General features: G+C 53.1%; 11 protein-coding genes across 11 annotated transcripts; 8 read left to right on the top strand and 3 right to left on the bottom strand.

Moving 5' to 3' along the window:
• Nucleotides 1-1,068: 1,068 nt before the first annotated feature.
• On the top strand, nt 1,069-1,887 carry PG986_003112 (uncharacterized protein; the record flags this gene model as incomplete). Its single annotated transcript, XM_066839334.1, has 1 exon — nt 1,069-1,887. One exon carries the CDS (start codon nt 1,069-1,071, stop codon nt 1,885-1,887), a length of 819 nt encoding a protein of 272 aa, XP_066704398.1.
• Nucleotides 1,888-3,143: 1,256 nt separating this feature from the next.
• On the top strand, nt 3,144-4,240 carry PG986_003111 (uncharacterized protein; the record flags this gene model as incomplete). The annotated part of the gene is made up of 2 exons (XM_066839333.1): nt 3,144-3,875; nt 3,941-4,240. The coding sequence occupies 2 exons, from the start codon at nt 3,144-3,146 to the stop codon at nt 4,238-4,240; spliced, it is 1,032 nt and encodes a 343-aa protein (XP_066704397.1).
• Nucleotides 4,241-5,986: 1,746 nt separating this feature from the next.
• On the top strand, nt 5,987-6,292 carry PG986_003110 (uncharacterized protein; the record flags this gene model as incomplete). Its single annotated transcript, XM_066839332.1, has 1 exon — nt 5,987-6,292. The coding sequence occupies one exon, from the start codon at nt 5,987-5,989 to the stop codon at nt 6,290-6,292; it is 306 nt and encodes a 101-aa protein (XP_066704396.1).
• A 1,118-nt stretch (nt 6,293-7,410) lies between these two features.
• Nucleotides 7,411-7,941, top strand: PG986_003109 (uncharacterized protein; the record flags this gene model as incomplete). The annotated part of the gene is made up of 1 exon (XM_066839331.1): nt 7,411-7,941. One exon carries the CDS (start codon nt 7,411-7,413, stop codon nt 7,939-7,941), a length of 531 nt encoding a protein of 176 aa, XP_066704395.1.
• A 1,999-nt stretch (nt 7,942-9,940) lies between these two features.
• On the top strand, nt 9,941-11,472 carry PG986_003108 (uncharacterized protein; the record flags this gene model as incomplete). Its single annotated transcript, XM_066839330.1, has 3 exons — nt 9,941-10,119; nt 10,290-11,124; nt 11,197-11,472. The coding sequence occupies 3 exons, from the start codon at nt 9,941-9,943 to the stop codon at nt 11,470-11,472; spliced, it is 1,290 nt and encodes a 429-aa protein (XP_066704394.1).
• A 595-nt stretch (nt 11,473-12,067) lies between these two features.
• Nucleotides 12,068-14,665, bottom strand: PG986_003107 (uncharacterized protein; the record flags this gene model as incomplete). The annotated part of the gene is made up of 9 exons (XM_066839329.1): nt 12,068-12,091; nt 12,164-12,762; nt 12,888-13,180; nt 13,242-13,653; nt 13,707-13,872; nt 13,922-14,068; nt 14,121-14,219; nt 14,277-14,487; nt 14,544-14,665. 9 exons carry the CDS (start codon nt 14,663-14,665, stop codon nt 12,068-12,070), a joined length of 2,073 nt encoding a protein of 690 aa, XP_066704393.1.
• A 4,180-nt stretch (nt 14,666-18,845) lies between these two features.
• On the bottom strand, nt 18,846-19,234 carry PG986_003106 (DNA-directed RNA polymerases I/II/III subunit 10; the record flags this gene model as incomplete). Its single annotated transcript, XM_066839328.1, has 3 exons — nt 18,846-18,897; nt 18,998-19,084; nt 19,140-19,234. The coding sequence occupies 3 exons, from the start codon at nt 19,232-19,234 to the stop codon at nt 18,846-18,848; spliced, it is 234 nt and encodes a 77-aa protein (XP_066704392.1).
• Nucleotides 19,235-19,829: 595 nt separating this feature from the next.
• On the top strand, nt 19,830-22,876 carry PG986_003105 (uncharacterized protein; the record flags this gene model as incomplete). The annotated part of the gene is made up of 4 exons (XM_066839327.1): nt 19,830-19,850; nt 19,926-20,200; nt 20,253-21,049; nt 21,102-22,876. 4 exons carry the CDS (start codon nt 19,830-19,832, stop codon nt 22,874-22,876), a joined length of 2,868 nt encoding a protein of 955 aa, XP_066704391.1.
• Nucleotides 22,877-23,629: 753 nt separating this feature from the next.
• PG986_003104 (uncharacterized protein) lies at nt 23,630-24,998 on the top strand (the record flags this gene model as incomplete). Its single annotated transcript, XM_066839326.1, has 2 exons — nt 23,630-23,829; nt 23,957-24,998. 2 exons carry the CDS (start codon nt 23,630-23,632, stop codon nt 24,996-24,998), a joined length of 1,242 nt encoding a protein of 413 aa, XP_066704390.1.
• Nucleotides 24,999-25,428: 430 nt separating this feature from the next.
• On the bottom strand, nt 25,429-25,912 carry PG986_003103 (uncharacterized protein; the record flags this gene model as incomplete). The annotated part of the gene is made up of 4 exons (XM_066839325.1): nt 25,429-25,501; nt 25,598-25,668; nt 25,752-25,826; nt 25,904-25,912. 4 exons carry the CDS (start codon nt 25,910-25,912, stop codon nt 25,429-25,431), a joined length of 228 nt encoding a protein of 75 aa, XP_066704389.1.
• A 503-nt stretch (nt 25,913-26,415) lies between these two features.
• Nucleotides 26,416-27,313, top strand: PG986_003102 (uncharacterized protein; the record flags this gene model as incomplete). The annotated part of the gene is made up of 3 exons (XM_066839324.1): nt 26,416-26,521; nt 26,584-26,716; nt 26,773-27,313. The coding sequence occupies 3 exons, from the start codon at nt 26,416-26,418 to the stop codon at nt 27,311-27,313; spliced, it is 780 nt and encodes a 259-aa protein (XP_066704388.1).
• Nucleotides 27,314-27,547: the final 234 nt, after the last annotated feature.

Genomic DNA, 27,547 nt, shown 5'->3' with positions numbered 1-27,547 from the left:
TTGATTACTTGATGCCTCCGAGCATCGGCATGCCACTCGGCTGATGTAGCTATGCAGCATAGCTAAGTAGGAGATATGGAGGCAAGATAGGCTTGCTTGCTGTGGTATGCAGTATGGACCACAAACTCCCCCTGTCTGGTGTGCATGCTCATGGCAATACAGCACGGCATCTTGTGCGATTGACCTCCCATTCAACCAACTCCCCCTTGCCGTGCTCGCATGGTTAGGTAGTATCTTGCGAGCTTCCTTGCCATCGCCAGGGGTCGGCCACCATGTGGGGATACACAACGTGCTGCCCCATGGACGGTTCGTGTAAGCATACTGGTTGATGTTGGAAACATGGATGATGTTGTTCGTCTTCCCAACATCGCCACTCCACTCTCACCCTCCTCGTCGGGCGGTACATGTGCGAGATACAAGCCCAAGTACCACGACCTATGGTACCAAAGAAGATACAAAGCTATGTTGTAGGAGGTAGCCACTTCGAACGTGGACGACCATGCACGTGGGCTTAGATGGAGCCCTCGGCCCGTGACCGACCGGCTTGCCCAGTGAATGTCTGCCCCAAAACACCGTGTATGGGGAAGGAGAGGGGGCCGAAACAAGTCGGGAGAGGCCAAGAGACCAAGCAGTCAGGGGTTTCCCAGCTCTTGGGAGGCTATGGGCTGTCGTTACAAGTCGCTTCTGAGGCTTGGAGCTGAGGTAGTCAGCTCACCGCATCTGCGCTTGATCGTCTGGTTTGCCATGAGAGTCATAGAAGCCTCAAAGCACACACACGTATGCATCACAACCGACAGAACTTAGATAGAATGCAGGCTTGCTGAGCTGAGTATAACAGCAACGATGAGAAGAATTATACAAATTGTTTGTTCATGATATCGTAGCATACAGTGAAGGCCATGGGAAGCAAAGTGTTGCAACGACACCCATGCTATTTGATATAAGCTGTAAATATGACCAAGTACTAAAGAGCAACTCTCAACAACGTTCAAGGAGAACCCCCCCCCATACATCTCGTCGCGCCCAGATTCGATTCCACAACCCTCACGACGCTGAAGATACGACACGATGGCGCGCAAACAGCAGCGACCTAAAGACATGGTCCCAGCTATCAACCTCCCGCAGTATGGCATGCCACCCTTTCCCTTTAATCCCTACCCAGCCTTCGGCGGCGGCATGCCGTATGTGAGCCCCAACGGAGCCCCCTTCGTCGTCCATCCGTTCGCTTCTTCCGTCGACCTCCCCCGACCCTATACAGTCGCCAAGAAAGACCACCGGGACGGCATCGCCGGAGAACCAGGGCCATGGGACGTCGGCAAGACACCATCCGACATCGACAGCATGCTCTCGGCCGCGGAGCGAGTCTGCACCGCTGCACGCAACATCTACGAGCAGAGCAAGGAAAGCGCCAACATCTACCAAAGGCTGAAGAATTTCGACGACGATGTCGAAAAGGTGAAGGACTACATCGGCGACAACTTCCTCCAACAAATATGGACCAAGAAGATGGAGAAACTCCAAAGGGACAAGACCAAAGGCCCGCCACGCATGCAACTTGCCAGCCAGCAAGAAAATTTGGCCGAGTCATTCGACGAGTTGGACGCTGCCGCGCGGGATCTAGTTGATAAACTTCCGCGGAGCCACCATCAATATGACAGCCGGAAGGCGGCCCTCGACCAACTCCGACAAGCGGGAGAGCGAGTGAGGGAGTCCTCAGGCAAGGCCAGCACGAGTAAAGAGGCATATGACGACCTAATGAAAGATTTGAAATCGATTACGACTATGACAGACCCGACGAAGTCAGCCATCTACCGCTTTGAGAAGCCGGAGGTTGGCTCCAAGGATCAAGAGCAATCCCACGATGACATGGACGATGAAGACGCTTGAGCGAGAGACTTGTATGCCACCAGTGCGGGACTAGCCCGCTGAAGAAGTGTGCGGACTTGGGTTTTCGCAGATGGCTGGAGGAATCGTGTGCGTTTATTTTTTTTAAATTTTTTTTTTAAATTTTTTTTTTTAATTTTTTTTAATTAATTTTTTTTTCCAGATATTAGCAGTATCCTTGATCATGTGGAGGGAGGGGAGGGTGCCTTTGTACCACGTACCTAGAAGAAAAAGAAGGGTGAAGCATCGTCCTCATCAGAGTAATCAGAATCGAATTGTAGGCGCATGGTCCCGCCTCCCGAAGGAGAACAAAACTGCCACCCACGCTGCGTATTGCACTCAAGTGATTTTGTACACACAATCTTCAGAACGACTCTCCCATAGGGTACACCGGTCGCCCGCCCGTCTTCTCCTTGCGGATATGCACGAGGGCGCCGGAGCCCTGTTTTCTGATGCCCATTCTAGACTTGAAAAGTCAAGCCAGGTCCTTACGGACAGACCGCGTCAGGTCCCGCGCGGGGCGGGTGACGGGTAAGAAAGTGAAGATTACTCCGAATTTCTCATATGCGAAATGGTAAGGTGCTGGAAAGCCTGCCCGAAAGAAGGAAACCAGACCGAGAAGCTGCTTGCGCAGCCTCTCTGTGTTTGTGGCATAGAAACGCAGCGTTGATGAGGACGATGCTTGGGGAAGGAAAAGGAAGGAGGAAAAGCCGGAGTCAGCCCAAAACTCGATATTTGAGGTCAAAATTGCATGGAGCACAGCGGCGGTAGTCAAAAGTGGATCCTAGCTAACTGGCCAACCAGAACGGCTGATTGTGGTTGAGTCTGGTATCAGTGGACCCTCAGGCCTCAGGGACCTACCTACATTGATTGATGTAGCTATTTTTTCCCTAGGTAGGTTAAGTACCTTCGTACCTGCTTATAATGGCTTATGGCTTCCTCCCGAGCAAGTCGGCGCCGCCATTTGCCTCTGGATCGGGATACATGTACCGTTAGGTATGATTGACTCAGTCTGACACGCTAATCCAGTATCCATCCGGGATGGCAGATGTTCTAGACCTGGCCCTGGCCACATGCAGTAGGTAAATCGCCTCTCTTGTCCGCCTGCACCGCTTTCTCCTTCTCTTCTCCTATTCTCCTCTTTCCTTCAACTCTGATTCTCCTCTCTACTTCCTTGACTCTCTGCGTGCGTCGCGTGTGCCTTTCAAAAAAACAAAAAACAAAAAACAAAAAAAACGTAGAAAAGCAATATCTTAAACATGCATACATCTCCGGCGGATTACCCTCAGGTCTGGCAAAGACCAGCTTTCGAGGACTTACTGGCTTGCCTTCAAAAACTGCGAGTCGACCCTCCCGTATGGAATCCCAGTTCGTCACGAAAAATCATCCTGAGAGACCATGAGAACTCCGCCGCTTTCCGCCGTGAAGTGGCGGCTTATCTTGGCACCATCATCTCGAGCAGTCTCAAATGGATCGATGACGAGGACCGGAAGGAGGTCTTGTGGGAAGAGGCCAGTCGGCGCTTATCGGAGCGGTGTGGCAGGGCAGGCATGGGCGAGATCACTCGGAGATGGCCCTTCGAGGATGCTGCCTACCCGCCCTTTGAGCTGACTATTCGTGAACCTCCGATCACTGGAGACGCGCTTGGTTTGAAGACGTGGGGCTCCTCGTACGTTCTTGCGCAACAGCTAAGCCGAATCGCCACCGGCCCGTTATCCCATCTACTATCCAAGACAGCTACGGAGTCCTCAGTCAATGTGTTGGAGCTTGGGTCGGGAACAGGTCTCCTCGGCATGGCAGCTGCCGCAATCTGGCAGACAGGAGTGGCCCTCAGTGATCTTCCGAACATCGTACCGAACCTGGCCTTCAACTCCGGCGTAAACCGTGCCTTGATTGAGGCTCGCGGGGGCAGCATTCATGCAGACGCATTGACCTGGGGCGGTTCAGGCGAAGACGATGGCCAACTCTTCGCGAAGAAGAATCAGTTCAAGGTCAGAGCGTAGTCACCGCCAACTCTGGGGATATCTATTGACCATTACTTACCAACCATATACAGATTGTGCTTGTAGCTGACCCCCTCTATGACGATGATCATCCTGCACTGCTATCATCGGCCATACAGGATCATCTGGCCCGTGACAACGATGCCAGAGCAGTCGTCATGGTGCCCCTGAGAGACGCAGTGACGAAAAAGCTACTGTCGACCCTCCGGGATATCCTGTCCCAAGGAGACGACCCAGTGATGTGCTTGGAAGAGGACCTTCTCCCTTGCCAAGACGACTGGGACGAAAACGAAGACTCTACTCAATTGGAATGTTGGTGGGGCATCTTCAGGAGGCATCATACATTGTGCTGAGCCGTGCAGTGTTGAGCTGACAACAGGCAATCCCCAGGAAAGGTTCAGACAAGCGTAGAATGGGCGACCAAAGACAGTTATGATGATGTTTATGGGCTCGAGATAGACTAGAGTAGAGCATGGCGTTCAGGTGGCCTGATAAATCGGCTGCGTATATGGCTAGACATGGGTAGAGCTGTGGCGTTATGAATTAGAGCACGTCGTTTTCATCCTCTTCATACTTATTATTCGAGTATTGTGTTCAGTGTACCGCCTCTGTGTAGTCCCCGGCATTCATAACGAGTCAATGTGCTGGGCTCATATAACAAGATCGATTCCTTCTTCGCTCCGACAGTCCGACGGTTCATTGACGGTCACGTCACAGGGCTCGTGTCCAACAGTCACGTTAAGCGGCTTTCGCCCGCCAAACGCCCGCAAAACCGATTGTTGCCGTCATTCGAAGGTGACGAGGCTTATCGAAGGTCGCTTCTCGACCCTTTCGATTCTGCCGATTATCCGCTAATCCGATTATGGTGGCATACTAGGCAACACTTCCTTGGACCAAAGTGCTGCACAACTTAGACAATCGGCTTCGATGGGTATGAAAGGACCCCAGTGATCTCAGTGAACTTGAACTCTCTTCTCTTCCCTTCCCTTCCCTTCCCTTCCTTCTCACCATTTTCCAACTTTTCCCTGTCGTCCTTCATTATTACCAAGTTCTCATACACAGTTGGCCTCTACCCCAAAGCAAGTCACACACAAGCACAAAGCTTCTATCACACTACGAGACGGAAAGGAAAGATGGAACATAGCCTTTGACAGGGTGCCGTCTAGCTTTTCTTTGATTTCCTTTCCAGCCAACGGAGACCTTATTACGAGTTTTACTTCCTCTCATTGACCGAGTTTTTATGAACTTGGCTACCATCACATACTCCAGCCCGCACTCCAACCCACAAGGCATCATTACATCACTACCTCGTACCAAATTACCCATCCCAACACCGTCGTCATGGTGCCTCTATCTTCAAGCATCCTATGACCATTGCCTTGGGGGCTAGAGGCGGCTGACATGGTTAAGTCGTTCATCAAGGGCAGCACAGCCGGTGAGTTGCCATTCTCGAGCTTCACCGCAGCTACCTGATGGAGATCAACGACATCAAGACATCTCATCTATGTTCACACCAACGTCCCCGATCATAAGTAGGTTCTCGGAGGGGCGCCTTCCTGATCGCTCTCCACTGCCAGGCCATACTCGCCTCGTCTGGGTTAGTCAAAATACCGATGGCAGTAATGGCATCTGTAAGTATTAACGGTGCCAACGAACCCAGTTACCCCACTGGCGTGTGAGCTGATCACAAGAGTATAGGTACTACAGATGGCCATGTGGTTGGATGTGCAACATCGCTCGGAGCAGTCTTCGAAGAGGCACATCTATGTTGACCTGCTGGCCAAGTTGTACTTGGGTCTCTGGAGCGGCATCGCATGCCAAGACCACCTGGGACTACCAAATAACGTCGCTATAGTCTGGTTACTCGAACATCAGACGACATATACCGAGGAAACAGGTGGCTTTGGTAGGCATAGGCTGCATTATATACCACGGCGAGTAAATTCTGTATGTGAGTATACTTACAAGTTTGCGCCGGCGGTTCCTGCCTCGTTCGGCAGGAGGAGTGAAATGGGACCGCGGAGCCTTGTCATTTTCGGTCGAGAGGCCTGTTGGGATTTTCTAACATGATTCTGTAGGCATCCGCCCCTTGGGCCACAATGATGATGCCAACTGCATCCCCGTACCCGGCCTGGTTCCATTTCGGCAGTTCGAGTTACACCACCGCCCCCTACGCGACATCTGGTTTGGAAGGAGTTTTTCCGCCCTATCCATACTACCTTCCTCCTTCCATGTCTTGGGCGGAGCCATATGCTCTCACTCAAATCCATCCGAAGACATCAGGATCGGTCGTTGATGCTTACTGGACCGCATTCCAGCATGCTTCTGGCTCTCCTGCATCTGCTGCGCATGGTCGTGAGGCTGGAAGCGACAACGATCGTGCTCCAGAGGCGCTGCACTGGTAGCTTTCACCCCGAAAGCACAATATCATATGGGTACAGAATCCACAGTGATTCCCGCCTATACTGGTCCAGAAGGAGCCAGAGTGGTGTTCGTCTGTTTCTGGAAGTTGGCAGGACTCAGTAGCTCTCGCCTATTCTGGCAGTAAGAAAGCCACGGCGGCTCTCGCCAGTTTCTGCAACTAACATGATCACAGCGGCTGTCGCCCATTCCCGCACAGTGGAGCGCCAGTACCGTTCACTTTTCTTGAAGTTAACAGACCACTTGCAGCTCCGAAGTCGACGGGGGAGCTGCCGCCATTTTAGGGAAGTGTAGTAGTGAGAATACCGGATGGTCCCCCTAGACAAAGTCTGGTTATAGATCCTTCCCTTTCTCGTTCTGAACGAGAAAAATGGTTATTGACTCTCGCCCCTTTCACGAGTAGTCAGAGCCCAAGGTAGTTCTCGTTCCATGAGGGCCAAGGGATACCGCTGGTGACTGATAGAGTCAAGGTGGTTCTTGACTATATCGCCGACACGGCTATACGGGTAAGTGCCTGCCATCTCGCCCGCAACCAGTGCTCTTTCTCGATCACTTCACTGACAAATACCCCAAGGTCAAATCTGTCGTCCAAGTGGTCCCGGTCAGATCGACTATGCAGCCCGAGATCGAGATGATCTTAGATGCCACTCTGTGCCTCCATCCAGGAGTCGGACTGCATCGTGTTTGATGTCTTCAAAGCTACTGTCCTTGATGCGACCAGCATGGAGTGAGAAGGAGACGTCATTGACAAGGCTTTGTTGCGCAGCTGTATCACTATGCACGAGTTTCTGCACAAGGCCGATCCCTGTCATATGTTATCTGCTGTCGTGAGTTTTGAGGAACTATCGAAGTACTTCCTCGTATGTCCTACCAGACATGGGCAGGTCTCTCCCTATACAAGCCTGGGGATGCTCCAGCCTACCTGAACGGGTTGCCGACTGGCTCTACGAGCCAAGCTACCTGAAAAGGAATGGATCACAAAGAATATTGTATCCCGGTACCGGCAGGTTGAGCTATACCGTCGCCACTTGCTGGAGGTCAACGACACGTTCATCGCCTAGATGTCGGATACCACTGCAGCCACCACGACCAACAGGGTCCGATGATGAAGACAGACTACTACCGAAGACACAAGAACATTGTTTATACTTCGTATGCCTGGGATGGCCTGACATTCGCGACCACAGGTTCCCGGAGCGCGCCTTTGGAAATCTCATCGCTCTGCAACAACACGGTCCTTCTTCAAGTTCTCATTGAAGTATCTGTTACTACCACCAATATCTGCATTAGAGGCTGTTCAAACCGGGCTTTGCCACTGAACCTCACGGCCGCCTACTCCTTAGGGCATCGTTTCTACCCTAAGGGCAAGGTATGGTTGAGATGCCTGAGTCCGGCCCGCGTCTTGGAGATATTCCAGTCCCAAGTCGACGAGGGCCTGGCTCGTTGCGTCGCAATCGCAGCCATGCACGTCTTTGGAAGACTCGATATCAGCGGACAAGTCTTCGAGAGAACGCGCTTTGGTAACGGGAGGACCGGTCACTCTTCCGGTGCCCGAAGTATCGGGCAGTTGTTCGTTCAAGTGGGCGAGCTACTTCACGTGGCAGCAAGAGGAACCAGCAGTTCCAACTGCTAATTACTGTATCCCTTTCCAGCCCACCGTCACCCCCAGTGGGGGTGACTTTCGCTTCAACTGGACCACCGTCCGCCTCGGGCATTAGCATCGTCGATTGTTGGTGACTACTCCCACCTGCAGCCCATCGTCACACCCAAAGGGGGCGAGTTCCATTCATGAGTTATCATCAGCACCGCGGTGATCATCGCCTTGCCGCTCAGACCGGCGCCCGCAGTTCCAACTGCTAACTCTTGCGTTCATCACCAGCTACTAGAGCCTTCGAAAACCCTCTAGCGACCCTCGAAAGGCTCGAGTCATAGTTACTCCCACCCAGCGGGTAATCATGCGGAGAGGAATGAGGCCGCGCGAATACAACAACAGCAGCACCCTCATGTCATGGGTGGCGATCACTCTACACGACAGGCTGGTAACAAGAGCCGCATACGAGATGTGTGGGGGGGAATAACATGGACGATGAGATCGGTCTCCTCCGGTGGTCGATCGACGACTACCAATATGTGGCTATAGTGAGCAATTCTTGTACCATAGTAGGTATCTTTCGGCTCTCCCCATTTTTGGAACCACCTCAACTGACCACTGAAAAGCTTCTGTCCTGATGTCGACCAAGCATGTATGCAAGGGCAGTATATGGGTCGGGTTAGGATCTGGTCTGGCTTTGTCGTCTAGTGGCTTCCCTTAAAAAGCTGGTAGTTTTGCTAAAAGACTACATCTCTTCTTTCCTCGAGGTATGTATGATCCACTGTTATGCTCACGCCAGAGTGAATGGGCAACTGCTGGCTTGGCGAAGGTTTTGTTCGCATACTTCAGCACAACCCAATATGCACCAAGCCTTGTCCTGTCCTGTATGGCCACAAGAGTTAATAATCATTTTGATGTCATGACGACACTGCTCTTAGCATTGTGTGACCAATATAGCCGAAGTACTGACCAATTTATATAGGCCAAGGACATAGTCAAAGAGAGACAGTCAGCATACGGCTATGGATGGGGAAGGAGGCCAAGCCCAAGCCACAGCAGCCTGTTTTGGTTCATACTACACCAGAAAAGGGTCCGGTGATACTTTTGAGACGACAATTTGGTCATTGGGACCTCATCGGCATCAGGGCCGACACGTCAATACTAGTATGCTGAAATTAGACAGCAGTTGCCAAAAGGAATAGGATTGAGGTATGACCTACATCCTTAGAAGTCGCCCGACAAAAGCAACTAAAAGGATTAGATATACTGACTACATTCAAGAACGGATTTTAGGTATATACTTTCTCCTAAGAATCGCCGAGATTGCATTTCAGCCAACCCGTTTTTACAAAAACTCTTCTAACACAATATTGATTGCCAGGATCAAGGCCCTTGTCGCATTCACTACATATAGATGCAGTCCTCAGAAGGGCCGGCGCCGCCAGCAGCAATAACCCTTTCAAGCGCCTGCGGAAGGAGCACCGACTCCCTCACCAGACCGTCGGCCGGCATGCCCGGCTTGCGGAAGAGTACCGAGGCGGGTCACCTCCGTCCGTCCCGTCCCTCCCGTGTATTCGCCATCTGTCACGGGATGTAGAAGCTGAGGTGAGTAGCGCTGCACTATTCACTATGCGCAGCTCTATACGAGCCTATGCGAGTCGACTAAAGCGGAGCGCGCTCGCCATGTACAATAACCTGTGCAATTCAATGCATGTTGGCCGATGTATGCATCGCGCCCGCCTCCTTTTGGTCACGGACGACTCGCCCCAAGTCAATACCGCACCTGCTGACACCCGCTTGCGCAACAGGCCGCTGCGTTCAACGTTCCCCGGGCCGGGTATAAATTCCTCGGTCCGCTCCGGCCCACTGGAGCCTCTTCTTCCTCTAGACCATCATCAAGATACAACAGTATACCATCACCACCAACACCAGCACCACTGCACCCAAGCTCCAGATACCACCAGATCCCAACAGCAACAGCTGAGGCTATAAACAGCCTGTTTCGAAGAGCCTAAAGAACGAAGAAGTCGTAGAAACGAAGATGGGAGGCACACGATCCTACACGAACGAGCAGATCCAGTTCGTCCTGGACGCCTGGATCGACGGCAAGAAGGCACCAGAGATCGTGCAGGCGTACCGGCAGGCATTCGGGGACCAGAGATTCGGCGTATCTCAGGTCAAGTACCTGAAGTCGGCATACGGGGAGGACGCAGAGTTCGGGTACGTTTTGAAATCTTTCCCCATCTGACATCAGTGATGCAGTCCCCGACTTCCCTATATACTCTTAGCAAGAGGTTCCTCTAGGGCCTCACAGCCAGTCCACTTCCCAAACTTCCATACTCTTACCCTTAGCCATGGCCGTTGGTGTGTCGCTAATCGTATATGTGCAGAGTACCTCTGGTCAACAGAGTAGTGAGAAGCCCCTCCGGGACAGACGGCGCCTCCCAGTCTGCCCGCACCTTGGCGGGTGCCAGTCTGTCGCAAAGGGGGTACGGCCGCCCCTCGATGCGACCCCTTCCCGGCGGGGGTACAAACCAGTTGTCAGCGAGCATGTCGCAACCTGCTGGTTTCCTGCCTGCGCGACTGGCCTCCGAACCGGCTCCTGTGGCGATGCATGGGTACGACTTTAGCGGCCCCTTCTCGAATGGTCTCGGTCCCGCTGCTCCGGGTGGCCCCGTCACCACGACCACCGGCACACCAGCAGCAGGCATGTCGACGCATGGCGGCCCGCCCAATGTCGCATTCGGTGCAGCTCGCCCTCCCCATGGCCCGGTCACACAAGGAGGCAGTCTGGGGCGCGACACAATCATGGGCGGCGGTACTGTGCCGGCCCACCGAGACGCCTTCTGGAGTGGACCGGGTCAGGGGCCTTCCTCGTTGCTCCAGAAGAGCGCGGCCGGCATGCACTCTGCGACAGCCTCTGGTAGTGGCGGCGCCAGCAGCTTTCTTCCTGATGCGGCCGCCAAGTTCACGACGACCCCTTCCCTTGCCGACTTCTCGAGTTCTTCCGCTAGGCCTGCCGGCAGAACGACCAAGCCCTCGATGTCTGCACTGACTACACGGGCAGGAAAGGCACCAGCAGGCGACCAGGAGTGCTCCCTGTTCCCATCAACTCTGGTCGCACCAAGCGGCTCACCAGAAGACTGGGTCATTATCTCCCCGCGACCGTTTGCAGAAGAAGAAGACATGATCGGCTGGTACGCCACCAGCCATCATGGCTGCTCGGTATGTTTTACACACCTTGTCACCTTCTCGCCCTGTTCCCCCATCACGCTGACCCAACCCCTCTTTCCACAGATACAGGCAAAGCACCGCCACGATCCAGATGGTGGCATCCACTTCGGCGGCATGCGCGACGTCCGCAACGCCATGGCATCGCACCTCTACGCCAAGGCGGAGGAGATATTGCGAGCCGAGCGGGCCAAGGTCGCCCTGGCCGAAGAGGAGGAGGAGGAGAAGGAGGAAGAGCGACAGGCGCAGCAGCAAGCGCAGGGGGGGGAAGCTGCAGCTCCCGAGCCTTCGGTCGCCGCGAACGAGGGCACCCCGATGGAGCAGGATGACCTGGACGGTTGAGAGGCTTAGACGCTGGCTTCTTTTAGTTAGCCTCCGTGCATAGAACGATCCGTGCTCCGTAGGTCAGCTTTCGAGATACAACAGCGAATGATGTTTCTTGAGAAACGAATATCGATCAACTGCAAACGAAATTAAGGTGCCCTTAGAACGGAAATCAGCTTTTAACGACCGAGATTCAGATGTCCCAAATCTAATGTAATCGTGGTCTATATGATGGTTTCCCGTAGCGATATCCCCCACAGCCACGGCATTATTAATTCAAAAGGTATACTGAAGTAAGAAAACTGCTGTGTTATATATTGTGGGGATGGCCATGCAGATATAGTAGTATATATATGTGCTCTCCGTATTGGAGAGGCTAGATGAACAATATCTTGTTGATCTGCCAAACGTGACTGTGATAAGACCGACAAAACGCAAGGTCTGCTTACAAAAGTCTATCACCAAACCACATAGCCTTATACGCCATAAATCCATCCATAAGGGTATCTTCAGCAGAGAGGGCTGGAACGAACAAACAAAATCAAGCGTTGACAGAAATGTCAGTTGGCTGTCGTCCAACTTGGCGGATATGCCGGGGTATCTCTTGCGATATCTAGTTGTGGCCGCCGTCCTCTTTCTTTTCGGTGGTCGAGGTATAGTGTGTGTGTATGCGCGTGTGTATATCAGAACCCTATACTGATATACTGACATTCTTTCTCGTTTCAGCCTCGTCCATCTGGAAACCGTACACCAGTTTGAACAGCTCCCTCAGGAAACTGTACTGGGCAGAGCGATGGGTCATCCAGGCTATACTCTTCGCCATATCATTGGCGGTTACTCTCTTTCCTTTAGACGGCAAAGTTGATGCTTGACGGAACGAGGAATCAGCAGCCACCAGGTTTTTGTAGTTTTGCAGCAATGTGGTATGGGTTGGTAAAGAACCAAACGAGCCAGTAGGCAGCGACTTTACGAAAGCTTGTAGCGAGGCAGCTCCATTGTGACCCTTGGCTCCCTCGTCCCGAGAGAACCCCACGTTCATAGCTGCTTTCAAAATAAGCGTCTTCAGTCGTGAAATGTTAACATCTTCTGCTGTTGTCGCCGTGGTCGCGGTACTAGACGTCCTCTGACTGCCCTGGGAGTAGCCTGACAGGTTTGACGCACTGCTGGACCATCGACCGCCACTACGGCTGTTATCTGTCCCAAAAACCATGATGTTCGGAACTTGTGGTGACTGGTCAGGTGAGATGGGTGTGTCTTCGAATTCGGTCACCGGCGTTTCAGGTACTGGTGGAGGCTTCCTAGGCTTGTCTTGGGGGTGCTCTTTAAGCTCTCTCGCTTAGAGCGATTTGATGTCCGGCTTGCCCTTCCATCTTGTTCGCGGTCGCTGGTCGGTTGATAGTTGAAGAAATTGGCTTGGCTTGGCCTTGGAGTACCCCTGTCCGGCCGTATTTGTGTCCAGCCTTCTCTGAATATGTCACATAATTCCCAGCATGCTTGGACGGCTGAGCCCAGCAATTCCTCATCCGGCACCTTTCCATCTCTCTTATTTTGCCGAATGCTAAATAGCATTTCTGCAAGCGACCAGCAAGCGCGGAGCAGCGAATCAGTTTCCTCGGCAAGCTCGTTTCGTTGTTTCATAAGTCGATGACATAGCGTGATATAAAAGTCCAGAGTCCTTTCACGGAACGCCTCTGGTAGGTTGCGATTATCCTGAGCGCTATAGAGACTGGCAATGATGTTAGTGGCCTCATCTGTGGCCAACCCAACGGATGACTCATTTGACCTACTGGTTATTGAGCTCGAAGCTCACGCGCAATACTGAGTCCGCAGTCTCATCCTTTCGTTGTCTTACATCGAAAAGGGCTTGGCAAAAGTCTCGACAAAGATCCAGATTGACTCTGACGTTGAACGAAGTGTCGTCCTCGTCCCGGTTGTCATAAAGACGTTGGCAGAGTTTCCAGCAGCATTTCCATGCTCTTTCGTGATCGTCTGGGGTCCCTGATGTGATAAAAACTCGCTCGCGGTGGTGGGTGCTGAGAGTGGCTAAGGTGTTGCACAGTGTCCAGCATTCTGCCAGAGCCGTCTTGAGCGACCTGATATCCATATCCTCATCTCCACTGGGTGTGACAAACTCGTCCTCATAGTCAGCCTCGGTCTCCGGCTCGGCATCGGTCTCCGGCTCTCTTGACTCTGGAATAACTGCTTCACGAGTAAATACGCGAGTTAACAAAGAAGCAATGCGGTTGACCTACGTTCGAGACTGCTAGTGCTACTTGAACGGATCCTGGACGCATCGCTTAGCGAACTCTGCACCTCTTGGAGGTTCTGAGCCCTGGGAGTGGCGCTCTCCAGACTAAACCTCACAGGCCTGACATCTGTCGAGATGGGCGGTGGTGTGGGTAAGCCCGGTGACTTTGCCTGTCTCAAGATTAGTACATCGTGTGTATTGGGGGAGACAACCCCATACCTTCGAAGAGTGGTCATTCAATGGTGGAACATTAATATTCTCGGGTTTGGGCGAATTCTTAGGCGATGAGTTCTTAGGCGACCTGGTCTTGGGCGAAGACGTATCTTGAGCCGCATCAGTATGTGGAACAGTTGTGTCCGAGGATGTCTAGAATTTGTAGTTAGCAACCGACTCTTGGTTTCGCCATATAAGTACTGACCCAGCTCTGAAAGCTCTCCGGGGCGTGTATGACCGATACAGCCTCTTCACTTAGGGACTGCCGCATTTGATCCGTAATATTGGTTCGCAACATCAAGAGCTGCTCAAGTTAGCCATTAAACACATGAAAAGTAGATCGCACCAACAAAGACCATACCTGAGGCTGCGGCTCGGAGTGCTCTGATGCTGACTCGAGCTTAGCATCGTCAGATGCCTCATCTTCTATTTCGGTGACTTCTGTCCCCACTGATGTTACCGGAGAAGGGCCCACGATGTCGCTGGGGCTCATCAAGTGATTGTTGGCAGAAGAAGCGCGGGCAATAGAGGAAGGGCGGAGGGAGTTTGATTCGACAGAACCGACAGACGACCTAATCGAAGTTGTATCAGCAACCGGTATGTTGTAAACGCAGCTCTGACAACATACATTGTGCGATAGTGTGAGTGGAGAGCGGGCGACTCAGGCGAGGAAACAGAATACTCGGTATGAGGCGAGAACGCAGATAAAATATTTCCGGTCGTTGCTTTCAACGGAGCCTCGAGAGCCATGGCTGTACCTGAGCTTGGTGGGTTAAGCCGGCTGCTAGGTCGACCCTGTTATAAGCCAACGCAGAAGCCACCTGATTCCGAGCGGACCGCGTCTCTTTGAACCAAAGAGATGGCCGAGAGCCCCATACAGCGCGCTTATATCTAAGCTATTGCTGGATAACAACCGTCGGGCAGGGTCACCGACAATGCCTTGCGCTAGGTCTGGGCAGGCGGTCGTGGAAAAATAACGTCCTGGGAAGCTTGATGGACGGAGACGGTGGGTAGATGGACTGATGGCGGAGTGACGGGATGCGTATTAGTTAAAGCGGTGGTGACTGACCGCGGTCCGGATAGCTACAGTTGGGCAGAAGAGATCGAGTCAGCCTATGTCGCAGTCACTGCACAGGTCTGATTTCGGGCCGGATGGCTCAGCTAGTATCGAGCACGCGCAACTCTATAGTCGACTAGGTCGAGCTATGTATGGTCCCGGGTTCCTCCCGGTAGGCGCGCTCAAAGAAAAGCAGGCAGCAAGGCAACTTACAACTAGCTGTTCAGTCGTGACGGGGTTCAAGGAGGGGTCACAAGGTGTCGCTCCACTCAGTGGGATATCCACAGCATGCGGAGTGGAATCGGACGGGAGTTGCTTGTGAACTATTAGGATTGCTGTCGTGGCCGGTGACAGCGCCTGAATAGCCGACGCGATGGCGGGTTATGAACTGTATGGATGGTTGTTGGCCACCCCTCCAGAACACTTGAGCTCTGAACCACACACAACAAAACAAAAAAAAAGCCAATCGACCTGCGAGAGCTTTGCTGAGCCGAGTGGAAGTCGAGACGCCTGATGAGTGGTCGCTTTCCTGTTGGGATTGTGGTAGGGAACAGCTTGCTGGGAGCTTCTGAGTTTTTTTCTCTCTCTCAGAAACTAGAGACGATGCGGTACAGTCGGCCACGAGCTTGCAGACGCATACTGTTCTTGGGGCGCAACGTTCAATCAGCAAGCTCGGCCAGTCAGAGGGCAGCAGGCAGATCTGACGGAGGATGGGCGAGGGCCTTGAGTGGGCGGGCTTGGTGGGCTGCAGGGAGTGGACAGGGCCCCGGCGCTTAGTAGCTGTGGCTCGCTTCAACCGGCGAGTCACACGCATGCATTCCCATTCACGACCCTGGTCCCGGATTTGGGCTCGAGAAATCTGGACGCTGGCCATGCAAGTTAGCCCTTGGTGCCATGCTAACCAGCCTGCCGGGGCAGAAATGTTTCAGGGTTGCTTGCATGTGCGTACAAATCATCTGCGAAGAGGCCAATGGCTATATGCCATGATAGCACTGTTGTTGCTGCAAGATGCGCGTCCCGAGCGCACCACCTTAGAGCGGTGGCACGAACCGACTGCAACGGTTATGTCCGGCTCGTAAGGATCGACTGCGCCGGCCTGGAACATTGTACAGTCAGGCATGTTCAGCCTGAAAAATAACGACATAAGAGTTTGACGTTGCTTAAGAGAAGGTCTTGACCCCTCTGCCCCGTAGGAGAGTAATATTTGATTCGGGGCTAATCTACGCCCTTGCCTTGGCCGTGCACTGCCCGCTGATATGACTCTACACAAAGCAGCAAGGGAACGCTGGGAATCTAGGACGGAGAAAGTCCGCAACAGTGTGCAAATGGACGTTTTCTGATGGGAAGCCTCTCTGTTGCAACTGGCTGCCAGGCAGAATTGGAGTGAGCGCGTTCCCCTCATCACGAATCCGAAGATCTGGTTCGAGCTTCCAGCCTATTTTAGAAACCAGCCTAGCTAGCCCTAGCGTGCCGCGTGCGGGACAGTCAGAAAGGGTCCATGCAACTGCGACAAAGTGAAGCAGCCACAGGCGCCACCAAAGAAAGAAGAAATAATCTATAGAAATCGGTAATTCTGATGGTACAAATCTCCCGAGACAGGGGAAAAGAAGCAATCTCCAGGAGGCCTACAGTACGTGTAGAAAGGAAATTCATGGCGAGCTATGCAATGTTGGTCGCAAGTGACGATGTATCTGGGTATGGGGGTCAAAACGCCACCTACGATTCCCAACTCGCTCGGCCATGTCACTCCGGACAAAAGCTGAAGTCCCGATGCATGGTCAGGCAAGGTATCTGACTGGCATTATCTTGGATGGTATAGCACCTTAACTGAGAAACACTGCAACTGTTCTTCTTCATGCCGGTGGTATAACGTAGCAGCAGAAAGCAAGGTCTGCCCCATGTCCCCAGCTTAGTGCCCAGAGAAAAGGCTTCCAACGAACTATTCGTTGTCGATCAAGTTGTCCCACCCAACGCCAAGAACAGGCCCCAAGACGCCCATTGGCCATCGAGGCTGATGTTAGAGCTGACAAAAGGCAAGCTGGAGGGGCAGACATGAGCTGATTAGGACTCACACCGACACACGGTGGCCGGGAGCTCCATGTCTCTCACTTTCCATCGACCACTCATGCTCAAGAAGCCGCCCAAGCTTTGGATGCTTCAGTAAGGCTGAGGACGGCAATTGCAATTCTGCAATCTCGTTCAGTTGGTGGGCCATTGGAAAGCTAGCAGACTAGCATGGACCTTATTTTCTTTCCTTCTTTCTTCCCTTCTTCTAAATTATGGTATGCTAGGTACTAAGCTATGTAGATAATGGCCGTTTCCTCCAAAGACTACTCCCCATCCGGACGGAATCCGGATGGATTGATCAACTGCAAATATGCCTTGACTCGCTTGGCAACCTGCCGGGTTAGAAATAGATGTTTGCTTCCCACGCATTAGCTGAGATGGGGTCATTCGGCAAAGGGTGTCGATGGACATGGATACTGGGCTCCTGGAGCTTCTGACGCGGGCTGGGCAGGCTGGGGTATTCTTCCAGAACGACTAGCTGCGAAGGGTGCCTCCGCTCCTCAGACGTGCATAGGCGCCGTGCTACGTCGCCAACAAGGCAAATGCGCCGCATCTCGGGGAGTGTGTCCTATTAGAGCCAGCGGCCTGTATTGGTGAACCGCCCTTTTTTTCACCAACTAGCTTCGAGTTGGCCGCCAGGATGAGACGCTTGTGTATGCGTGTTAGAACCAACAGCAGCAACTCGCCCCCTCCCCTGAGATCTTGATCATGTTGCCAGCCCTGCATCTAGGTTATATGTTGGTAAGCGACGCTTCCGAGCCTGTAAGGAAGTTCTCAATTCCCTGACAGTGTCGCAATGGCATCCTCCAATGCAGATACGCATCGCGGCAAAACACATGATATGCTACACAATTCTCCGAAGACAATAGGGAGTTACATCAGACATATCTTATTTTGGCTTCCATAAATGGATGGTGGTCCCGCAACGAGTAGGATCAAAGCAGTGACTATGCGTTGCAAACCGAAAGAGGAAATATCCGCTGAACTACGCTGATCACATACTACTGTGACGATGCGTTTCCAACATGCGCATTTACGGAGTACAGGTACTATTCGGGTGCGAAGAGTTCGGCCCGAGCTCACCATGGACACATCCAACCCTGCTACTTTTACAACGCCTGTGAGACTTGCCGAGATTGCAACACATCCGTTTGTAAAAGCAGCAACGAGTTCCGCCCTTCAGACTGGCCCTTCCATAGTGCTCACTCGTTGCATAAATCTGCCTGACCCAGACGTCTGGTACTGCCCACAATTGTAGGCACCACATCTGACAAAAAGAGGCGGTGAAAACACGATACTCAGGAGATATACGCGTTAAAACTGCAATCCAAAAGACATGTTTGCTGCGTCGCAAGGTAAGCGCACCCCTCGCTTCAGATGCAAGTCACATGTCGGCAGTATCATCGACCATTCCTGCGACCTAGTGGTCAGAGATCATTTCATTTTCGATTCATCCCTGTTTCCACGCAATGGGCCACCTCTGCCGCAGCCGCAATAAAGAAGCCAGTGAGTGTGGCTACGACCGGCCCATCCTTCGACCTCGGCTTCCGAGTGGTCTGCGTCAAGCCCCAAGGAGGAGTCTTTGATGCGGAGCAAACATCCTGCCTCCAAGATAGATCCTGACACAGAAGGGTTTCGCTGGTACCGCGTCTATTCCGTAACTCAAAAGGATGTATCTGCCCTTTGCTGTCTACCCAAAGTCCCTAGACCATAATGCAAATCGCTTGACCGAACGCCTATTAATGCAGAGTGCCTGCGGGACAGGCAGTATTTTCGTTTCGTTTAGGTTGAGCCTCCATGGGTCGTTTAAACTTGAGCAAGCTGGATCTTCTTCTCGTTTCGACCATCAGGAGTGTATCTGTTTCGATGAATGTCAGCACCTTATTGGTTTATCAAGGACAGCAGTCCCAGGAAGCCAGTCATGTCGGCTCATATTGCTAGACAGGACGAGCGCGTACTTGAGGAGTTTCTCGATCAGGTCGACGTGGGTCATGATCATGCGGCGGCAGCAGTATCGCTTGAGGCCAAGCTGGTCCATGGCATCACTGTAGTGGCGGGTTAGCAAAATCGGCGAGTGGATGGAATGCTCGTTTGACCTACCCATCAGGGGTGCCTTCGTCGATGAGCTTCAGATAGCGCTCCCACAGGTCGCCCGTGACCTTGCCGCAAGAAAAGCAACGGATAGGAATGATCATCTTGACGATTGAATTCGATAGATTTTGGTTGCGATACGTTGGGTGCAAAGGCGCGAGGTTGGATGTGTCGCGTGATTAGCCGTACAAAGAAAGCCCAAGTCTTTCTTCAAGAATGCGACGACTCACGGATAAAACTTTGGCTCATGCACTGGCACTCGACGACCGCGACCAGTCAAGGATAAGATAAGCAGAGCCAACCGACTTTTTGATGGGTCCTCCCTTACCTAAGCATTTCTTTAGCTCCCTACTTGGAGATACAAGCAGCACATTTCAAAGATCTGCAGTCGCGTAAGTCAGGAAGTTGGTAAAAGAGATATAGCCATGACACCATTCAGTGATTACCAGGTTTTATTCCAAGATATCATGGAATTTCGTAACGTCAAAAGCCGTCGCCTGCTCATTGCCAATGTCGAATCCCCTGGCCGAAGAAGCAGCTGCCCCACCTCTTCCGTCCTGTGCTGCGCGATAAGCTTATCGCCGACCTGACTCCAGTTATTTTTCTGAAATGTTTTACGGCCTGCGCTTTGAAGAGACAAGATCGTGCATTTAGACGGCCTTGTAAACAGCAAGCCTCTCCCATCTCGCCCTTCCCATAATGGCTCCAATAATACTCGAGGTATGCTCGCATTTTTTTTCTGAATTGCAGACCAAAGCCGTCTATTCAATTTGACTAACACCATGTTCTACACAGGACGAGACCTTGGCGGCGATCAAGAGGAAGCGGGAAGCCAATGACTTCGGCAAATCAACACCCAAGAAATCGAAGTTGAAGCACAAGGATGTCCTCCGCAACGGGACCTCCTCCGTGCAAACGCCTGCAAAGGCTGATGCTGGAACTCCTGCCCGACGAAAGAACAAAACCGACAAGAAGCTAGCCGAGGGGCCATCGACCGATGCATGGAAGGTTTCGCTGCCCATTGGAGGAAGAATGCTCGATATCGATGCCATTTTGACGGACGACGACCAGTGGGTTACTACCTCCCGTATCCTTACAGATCCAACTAACCATCCTATTCAGGCATCTCATCCTGGCCTACAGTACCTCTATCCAAGTCTACAATACAGCCGATTCCCTGCTGCTCCGGAAAATCCCCATCAAAGTCACGACGAAATCGAATGAAGATGAGAGTATTGTCGCCATGCGCCTGTCGCGAACCTCTCCGAACATGCTCTGGGTCGCTTCATCTGCAGGCCGTATCTGGAAAATAGACTGGACAACCGGCAGTGGCTCCAGTGCCTGCCTCAAGCTGGAGTGCGATCTCCTTGCAGATATGGAGGTAGATGTTACCCAGGTCGGGAGCGGTGCCCAGGACGTCCTTCTAGTATCTATGGCCATGGAAGACAAGTGGCATGTCCTGGCTTGTGACGTCGAAGGCCTTCAACTGAAGGGAACCAAGACAGTTGTGGACAGGACAGGCCCTATACAAAATCTGAGGTTCCTCTGGGGTGGTCAAGTCTTGGCTGCCTCGTCCGGGAAGGACATCATTATCGGTACTCTGAACTCGACCCCCGGATCGCCTTTCTCGGAGCTTTGGTACGAGGTGTTTATTATGGATTGCAGCGACGACATCACCTGCTTAGATCTACGGGTTGCGCAGCGTGTTCATTTGACGAAACAGTCGCAAGTCGAGATGGGCGATCAGCTTGTCCTTGATGTAGTAGTTGGTTGTGCTCGTGGAGGAATCTTCTACTACAACGATATCCTACCGCAACTGCGGTTGCTGCATAAAGCCGCAAATATCACGAAATCGCTTCAGCCGCGAAGACTTCACTGGCATCGCAAGGCGGTGCATGCCGTCAAATGGTCCCGCGATGGTGAGTCCCTTACATTCAGTCTGGCTTGTACAATTCTAACTGGGCATCCTAGGAAACTACATTATCTCTGGTGGTTCCGAGTCAGTACTTATTCAGTGGCAGCTCGATACCAACAAGAAGGACCCCCTGCCGCATTTGGCGGGTTCTATCGAAAATATCGTGGTTTCGAGCAAGGGATCATCGTATGTTGTTCATTTGGACGACAACTCTACCATGGTCCTTTCCACCGCGGAGATGAAGCCGATCACCTACGTGTCTGGGATCCAGACTCTGGTTACCCCACCACCCCCCTCCAAAGACAATATTGTTACTCGCGTCGGCAACCAGAGGCTTCGATCTGAATTCATGAGGATACCTGCAACGATCGACCCAGCTCACCCGAGCCACCTACTCCTAGGTGTTGCGAATGGCCAACAGATTGTCGACACTGGAGCCCCAACCTCAATACCCATGCTGCAAACCGTGGAGATGAGCACAGTGCAAGGAATTGCAAAGCAGCCGTTGACCAGAACCCATCCCACAGACGTCAACATAACGCCCAAGGGTCAGCCTCTTACGGAGCCCCGGGTTACTCACCTCGAGTCTTCTTTCGACGGCAAGTGGCTTGCCACGGTCGACGAATGGCTTCCGCCGTCCAGAGATGTATCGGTGCTTGATGCAGCATCCGCAGAACGACGGGAGGTACACCTCAAATTTTGGATGCCTGGGAAGGAGGATAGCGCGTTTGAGCTCGTTTCCCGTATCAACGGGCCTCACTACACAGGACGGAGTGAGCATATCCTCGACCTGTCGGCCGATCCAAGCTCGCACCGATTTGCAACTCTCGGTGAAGATGGCGTCGTAAGGCTTTGGCAACCCGTGGTCCGAGAGCGTGATGGTCTCGTTGTCAAGAACCAGGCCGGTCGGCAACTCGAGCAATGGACCTGCCTTCATACAGTGCATTTGCATGAGACAAAGCCTGTTGGCATCACGACAAATGCCCCCCACGAGTCGTCAACGCGGAGTGGAGCCCTTTCGTTCTCATTAGATGGTTCTACTGTAGCGTGTGCTTTCCGGAACGGTGCAGACTCCGCAGTCTACCTGATCGATACGGAATCCGGGCGTGTGATGGATTCCATGGATGGATTCAGCCGAGGGGACATCCATGCCGTGAGAATCTTGTCGTCCCAGCTGATCGTGCTCAGCGATGATTTGGTCGTATACAATGTCGTTTTGGATGAGTTGAGCTATGGCATACGACTTAGCCAGGATGATGGTTCTGCAAGGTCGGCCCTGCTGATCCCCCAACTTGCTGTTGACTACGCGTCGGAAAAGTTCGCCGTTGCAATGTCGCGACCCGGCAAGCACGGAACGATTCGTTCGGAACTGGCCACATTCGGTCTTGATCAGAGCGAACCCGAAACACTAGTAAAATTCTCATATCCGATTGTGTCGCTGATGACGGCGCCTGGCTCGACTGGTTTCGTTGTTCTCGACGCTGCCGCTCAGCTTTGGTCCGTGAGTCAACGCAGTCAGACTGGGTCTCTGACTCTTGCCCAACCGCTTGCAGACATCGACTTGGACAAGGTGGAAGAGACGGCGCAGCCGATTGATTCTAAGCCACTTGCCCTGTTCAATGACGCCGAAGAGGCAAGCGATGATGAGATGGAACTGGATGGGCCCGAGGAAGACGCAGACATGAGTGATGCTTATCCCGTGGTTGTGCCGCCCCAGAAGCTCGCGGAATTACTTGATTCTGCACCCGTATATGCCATGCCTCCGGTCGAGGATATGTTCTACGAGGTGGCCAAGTTATTCTCGACAAAACGGAATGTGAATGCTTCGTAGCCTTACACACATTCGCTAGGACTGGCGCAGAGAAGTCACTACTGCCGTTCTGCGAGGCTGTTGGCTGCGTTCGGCCTACGTATCAGAGAGTCGTGTCAAGACCGAAAAGCACTACATTGCCATGGGTCAGTTTGGTGGTTTGGTATATGCCTTTCCCGCAGCCGCAAGCCCCTTAATTCACAGCATGTGCAATACATGCCTCCGCTTTGCGCCAAGGATTCAATCATCATCCTCGCACGCCCGAATGCAATTGCGTGGCGCAATAAGGGTGGGCGTTTGCTCTAGCCAAAGTCGCAGTCTAACCAAAAGATGCATTTAATCAAGCATCTTCTCCAGGAGGGACGGCCCTTGGTCGCTCAAAGGGGCACAAGCTGTAACAATATGCTCGGCTATAGGCCCTGCTCCAGCGAGTTTGGGTTATGTTGATTGGTCAAAATAGGCGTTGATAGTTGGTTGTTCTGTGGGGTAGTTTGGGCCGGAGGGCCGATGTTAGCAATTACGCCATTTGAAAGTGGCATGAGGAGAGCAGCTCCGCGAAGCTTTGCTCTTCATAGCAATGACAATTCGGAACTTAACAATATTCTCATCTATCCTATTTTTATTTTTATTTTCACTCTACTGCTCGACACCTTATTGCACTGAAACCTATATAAGAGCCTGAGAGCATGGTCTTATACCCAGTTTGAAGCAGAGTAACAGAACACCGTCTTATCAACTTGCTTGAGCTATCTGAGCCGCTGAACCAACAAACAAATGTCGTTCACCGAGATACCAATCTTAGACCTGGCCCTCGCGAGGGACCCGGCGACCAAGCCGGGTTTCCTGGCCGATTTGCGTCACGCTCTGATGGAGGTCGGCTTCTTGTATCTGAAGAACGTCGGCATCTCCGATGAGCTCTTTGCCCGGGTCATCAAGGAGGGCAGGTCGTTCTTCGACATCCCGACAGAGGAAAAGTATGTAGCCGTGTGGCACTTTGCCCCCTTTCTTTTTGCAGTCACTGCCTCAGACGATTACGACTTGTTTCTCTATTCAGATATATGCGCACAACACTCACTTACCGCCACCCACAAATCCACACAGGCTGAAGATCGAGATGAAGAACGCCCCCTCGTTCTTGGGCTACTCGCAGCTGTCGGCGGAGATCACGGCAGGCCAGATCGACCACCGGGAGCAGATCGACCTGTCCACGGAGCACCCGGTGCCAGGCCCGGACGCGCCGCGCCACCACAACCTGCTGGCGCCGAACCAGTGGCCGTCGGAATCCGTGCTCCCGGACTTCCGTCCCGTCTTCACCGAGTACATGTCCCGCATGGGCGCCGTGAGCGTGCAGTTCACGTCGCTCATCGCCGAGGCCGTGGGCCTGCCGCCCGACGCCTTCGACAAGTACTTTGACGGGCCGCGGCAGCAGCACAAGCTCAAGATCGTCAAGTACCCGGACGTCGCGGAGCTGGGCCTTCCATCCGGAGGTGGCGTGCAGGTGCAGGGCCAGGGCGTCGGCCCCCACAAGGACTCGATGCTGTCGTCGTACCTGCTGCAGGCGAGCGCGCACCGCGGGCTCCAGGTGCAGAACATGCGCGGGCAGTGGATCGACTGCCCGCCCCTCGAGGGTACGCTCGTCGTCGCCATCGGGCAGGGCCTCGAGGCCCTGACGCAGGGCGTGTGCTGCTCGACGACGCACCGCGTGCTGTCGCCCGCCGCGGGCGCGGGCGCGCGCTACAGCATCCCGTTCTTCCAGGGGGTGCGGGGCGACGCGACGTTCGCGGACCTCGAGACCGTCGGCGTCGGGACGGTCCCGCAGGACGTCCGGGACCAGCGGCGCCAGGTGCTGGAGGCGAACGGGGGTGACAGGCTGGACGACGTCGAGTTCACGTTCCGCGGGGGCGGCGTCGCGAAGACGCTGGGCGAGGCCACGCTGCGGAACCGCGTCAAGAGCCACCCCGACGTGGGCGAGCGGTGGTACCCGGACATATTGCAGGACACCCGGGAACAGCAGGCTAGGGAGGCTAGGGAGAAGAACGAGGGCACGGGTGTTGTGGGGAAAGGGGCCGATGGGGCAGCAGCATCTCAGGGTCAATCACATGCGACTAATAATACTACTACGGCGGCAGTGGAGGCGCACTAAAAAGTACTGACTGTACAGCAGCGGTATAGAATCAAGACAAGCCTCTTGCGCCCGGGTGCTGCAGAGCCCAAGTCCAACGAAGCACGCACAATGCCAGGTGAGAAAGTCATGCGGCCTGATACTTGTTCCAGGCGACCCTTCTTCTTCTTTGGGATGCCGGAGTTTCTTCATACACATTGCTTGGCAAGGGTCATCAGGGCTGAGACATGCAGTCTCGGTGTGCCATTTGGAAAAATCATGTATTTCGTAGCCTCGTTAAGTGATTGATGACCTGCTCTAAAAGGCAGCCCCTGGTATACGCCATTCGCTATGTCAGTTCGTTTTTCTTGCGCGCAAGGTGTGTGACTGCATGGTCGCCCCCAACACTGCACCGTCCTCCAAACACAGACTACTCAGTCATGCAAGCGCGCGCATCGTCGCGGCCATTTCTCTATTTCGCCTCGTAGCTGGGGAAGCAGTCGGGGAGGGTTTTGCTGTGCTTGTTGGCGGCGTGCTCGGTGAGCCTGTAATGTGTGGGCAGGCAAGTCAGTACATCTACTTCTTCTTTCTTCGCTAAACAGGGTCTTTCGGCTGATAATCAATAGAGTGGTCAAACGTACTGAGGGGCGCGAGTTGTCTTGAGGAAGGTCGACTTGCAGATCACGCACTGGATATCCATGGCCTGTTGGTTCTGTAAACGGGGGCGGGAGATGTTCAATTAGCACACGTTCGGAACCTGGTAAACTCCAACACTCTATAAAAAGGAGCACTTACGACCTTGAGCTGCGACTTGGCCACGCCCTTGCCGTCCTTGGCGTTGCGCTCACGCTTCTGCTGTGCCTTGGCTCCCTATACAGCGGGGTGTCAGCGAAAAGTTCTGATTTTCAGCTCTGTCGCAAGCGAATGCCCCGCCAAATGGAACGTACGTTACCCATCCTGTAGGTTAAGGTAGATAAATCTTGTGGAGATATGGAGAAGACGTAGATCACTTGTGGTGTATCGTGGCGAGAAGTGGTAGCAAGTTGCTGGATCGGATCGAGGGACTGAAGTCGGAGATGCTGGCGTTGGTCGATCGGAAGGTAGAAGGGATGGCGGTTTTCTCACTGGCTTTGAAGAAATCCCCTTCTAATAAAATCCATTTCAGCGCTTCCTCGTCCGGGAGATCGTCAGGTCTGGACCGTCAGGTGGGGTTCAAAGCGCTGCCTGCGCACGGATCTTATTGGCCGACATTTGCTGCGCCTGCTTGAGGCTGGTGAGCAGCAATCAGCAGTCCAACCCGCGGTCAAGCCTCGATTGGCTGAACGAGCTAAGGTGTTTTTGGGTGTGTATTACCATCAATGTCATTGCCATCCGTCTCGCAAGCATTCCCTGATTCCAGTCCAGGAAGTTTCACCAGTGCATGTTATTCTGATAGGCTTCGCCGCTGCTCAGAATCATCATGGTGCAAAATGCCTTTCTCTGCGAGAACATCTCAGCAGACCAGTTTGGCCTGCTATTGAACGAGTACGAGGATCTACTCGAGTCGCTATCCAGTGCTAAACCCAGTGAGTGTCTAGAAGCTCCCATGTCATTTTTCACTACGTGCATAAGTATTAATCGTATGCAGCCAAACCAGGACAACAGACCCTTGCCGAGCTGGACGAGTTCCGTTATGAGACGGCCGTGAAGCTGTTCGGTTCAGAAAAGCCACAGCGTGCCATGCAGCACGACGACGTCAAGTCGCTCGTGGAGTGGAAGTTGTCAGTACGGGCTGCATCCAACTTATCAACCGCATATGACTGATCGGCGTTGATAGACGTCATGGAAAGTTCCGCCCGACCTTGATGAAGCTCGTCAGCTCAAATGACAAGGACGTCGTCACCGACACTATTGCGGCCGCAATGAACGCGTACTGGAAGGCCCCTGATACCTCCAAGGCACTTGACGGCATCGCCAAACTGAAGGGCATCGGGCCGGCCACTGCGTCATTGCTCTTATCTGTCCATGATCCCGACAGGGTCGTCTTCTTCTCGGACGAAGCATACTACTGGCTTTGCCATGATGCCAAGCCTTGCCCCATCAAGTACAACGCAAAGGAGTATCGAGATCTCAATGCATCCGCCCAGAAGCTGGTCGAGCGTCTAGGCGCCAGTGCAACTGCTATCGAGAAGGTAGCCTTTGTTGTGATGCGGAAGAACCATGATGATGCAATTTCTCCACGGAGAGAGCCGCCCCCACCGGTATCCCAACGTGTCGGCATATCATCCGGGGAAAGGGGGCAGAAGCGGAAATTTCAAGGTGGGAGCAAAGACATTACACCTCCGCAACTGAGACGGAGTCAGCGAGGAAAGACGTAACCCCGGTCATGTTACAGGATCTATACTTGATTTACGGCGGAGTTACCGCCGGTATAACCGTTACGACCAGCCCTCCTCGCATCTTGTGCCACGACCCCCGGCCCGCGGACAGGGCAAGCGATTGGCTCATCCTAGGAGGAGATTTGGAGTGAGCCTCCCGGTAAGGCTGTTGTTTATAGCTGTTGTTTCTTTTTTTTTTCCCTCGCCTTTTCCTTCCCTTTTCGGCGAATATCA

This window comes from Apiospora aurea, assembly GCF_038362705.1.
Source record: "Apiospora aurea strain CBS 24483 chromosome Unknown utg000002l_segment0_segment0, whole genome shotgun sequence".
NCBI lineage: Eukaryota > Fungi > Ascomycota > Sordariomycetes > Amphisphaeriales > Apiosporaceae > Apiospora > Apiospora aurea.
The sequence above is the reverse complement of the archived record's forward strand: the minus strand, read 5'-3'. Positions and strand labels throughout refer to the sequence as shown.